Raw genomic sequence first — 2157 nt, forward strand, 5'->3', positions numbered from 1 at the left:
ATTTGAGAGCTCTCTTCAAACTAAAGTATTTGATAAAGAAATTGATGAAGAGCTTGTAAAATATGCTACATCCAAAAGGAATAGAATGTCTGCAAGTACTTTGATAATGAGTGCCATTTATACTTCAACCTTTCATGATAATCCTCAATTTTCTATTAATACTTTGAAATATGCGTTAAGACAAGCATCATTCGTTCAGAAAATAACCATCAACTCCAAGATTAAGGAAATTGAAGTTAGACACGGCTATCAAATGACAACCGAGTTTAGTACTATGCTGCTACAAGCTCAAAAGGTGGAAAATAGATTGCTAATGTTCAGAAAATTGTTTTGGCAATACTTTGTTAGCAATGAAGACGATCAAAACAAAATTAACGCTATCGTTCATGCCATGTACAAAACTTTTGAGGAAGGAAAGGTAATTTATGACCTGCTAGTTGTTTCCAATCCTGAAAATCAAGTTCTAGCAAAAAAGAGAGCGTTATATTTTGATAATTTCTTATTTAGAAAGGTAATGACCAGTAAGAAGTCATCACCTTCTTTGAATAAGGAAGCTACTGGTGAGGATAGCAAATCGACAATTTCGAACAGGTCTACACAGAATCCAGAGGTAACAAAGAGCCAACAGGTACAAGTGAATGATCAAGCCCACGAATACACTGAAAAGGTGTACAGAGAGGCAATTAATACCAAGTTTACTATGAAACTAACCTTCCTATTTTTGATTTATGATGCCATTGCTCTGCTAGCTATTTCAGTTGGAATAATTATTGGTGTAATCTCTTCTCTTCATGGAGATGAACTTGTAAGAATCTTACACGCCTGTCAATTCACTAATGTTCCGTATTCTCTATTGAGGGAAGTTAGATTGGCTTATTATTTTAGAAATGATCCTTCCACTTATAATTTTAACAATTTTTATGAAAGAATTACTGCTTTAAAGCACCTTACAGAAGATGGCAAAATTAAAAGCTATTCACATCTTTCTGGAGATGCTTTAAACTATTACTCTGGGAATAACTTCCCAGTCATGGTACCCACAATTTCTGCTGATAATAGAGTATCCTATAAGTGGCAAAATGTATCAATTGCCTCCTTGATATCCGATATCGAAGTAGTTGTCAACAAGTTAAATTCATGGAATATTAACAGCTTCCAAAATTTAGAGAGCAATTATGAATATTTGTACCTCTCATTTAACCATGAATTAACATCTGGGTATATGGACCAGTATTGCCAGTCTCTCACAAATGGAGTGGTAAATCACCCATACGATGAGGCAGTAATAGTCAACTCTGTTTTGTTAGGTCTACTTGTAGTAGCCACTGTTATTGTAATCGTATTACTAGCAACACTTAATATCAAAGAAAAGATAATCAGTCTCTTTTCAAAAATACCAAAAGATATTGTGGGAATTCTGAATATTGAGTTGGAAAAGCAAACTGATAAGAAGTGCGACAATAGCTCATACTCTGAAATATTTACATTCAAAGTGAAATTGTTGATGGTTCTTTTGGTAATATTTCTAGTTTGTGTTACTTCCTTATCAGTAACATTTTATGAAGCTTACAGTTTAGATTTCAGTTCTAGAAGCTCAACTTTAAAGCTTGGTTACATGTCTTCCCTACTGATAAATCTTCATAAGGATCAATTAATACTAGAAAACAAGATTATTAATGGATCTAGCAATAGTTTGGGTTCTTCCAACAATGCTATTGAACGTTCATGGATCGTTTTTAGATATGGTAACCATAACTATCCAACAACTTTACATTCTATATCAAGCAATGCCAAGTTCTTACTTGAAGGTAATAGTAGTTGTGGTACAATTAATTGCACAGGTCTTGATTCATTATTAGAGAAATATGTAATGAATATGGACTCTATTGCCTTCAGTACTAAATTGTCCAATTCCACTCTTGTAATGTTTTCCACCCTACTCTCTGCAATTTCAGCTAAGATACATTCTCTTGGAGATGATTTAGTAGATCCAATAGTGGGTGTTCAAACCAAATTGGCTCTTGGTGTTTTCTCTGGAGCTTTTGTTTTGATATTGATTATTGCAGGATTACACTACGCAGAGCTGCGAGAATATGTTGATGAATGTAATCACACAAGAAGTATGCTTAGTATGATACCTTTTGATATAATTTCGCA

The 2157-nt window shown here is 33.7% G+C and overlaps 1 protein-coding gene across 1 annotated transcript in view; it reads left to right on the forward strand.

Annotated features, from left to right (window-relative positions):
- Positions 1-85: 85 nt before the first annotated feature.
- Positions 86-2157, forward strand: part of NAEGRDRAFT_76093 (uncharacterized protein) — a gene marked incomplete at both ends in the record, with an annotated part of 4522 nt that continues 2450 nt past the window's right edge. Inside the window, one exon of the mRNA XM_002668942.1 lies at positions 86-2105. Coding sequence (XP_002668988.1) covers positions 86-2105 — 2020 coding nt within the window. The remainder of the gene's footprint in view (positions 2106-2157) is intronic.

This window comes from Naegleria gruberi, assembly GCF_000004985.1.
Source record: "Naegleria gruberi genomic scaffold NAEGRscaffold_90, whole genome shotgun sequence".
In the NCBI taxonomy this organism is placed as follows: Eukaryota; Heterolobosea; class Eutetramitea; order Acrasida; family Naegleriidae; genus Naegleria; species Naegleria gruberi.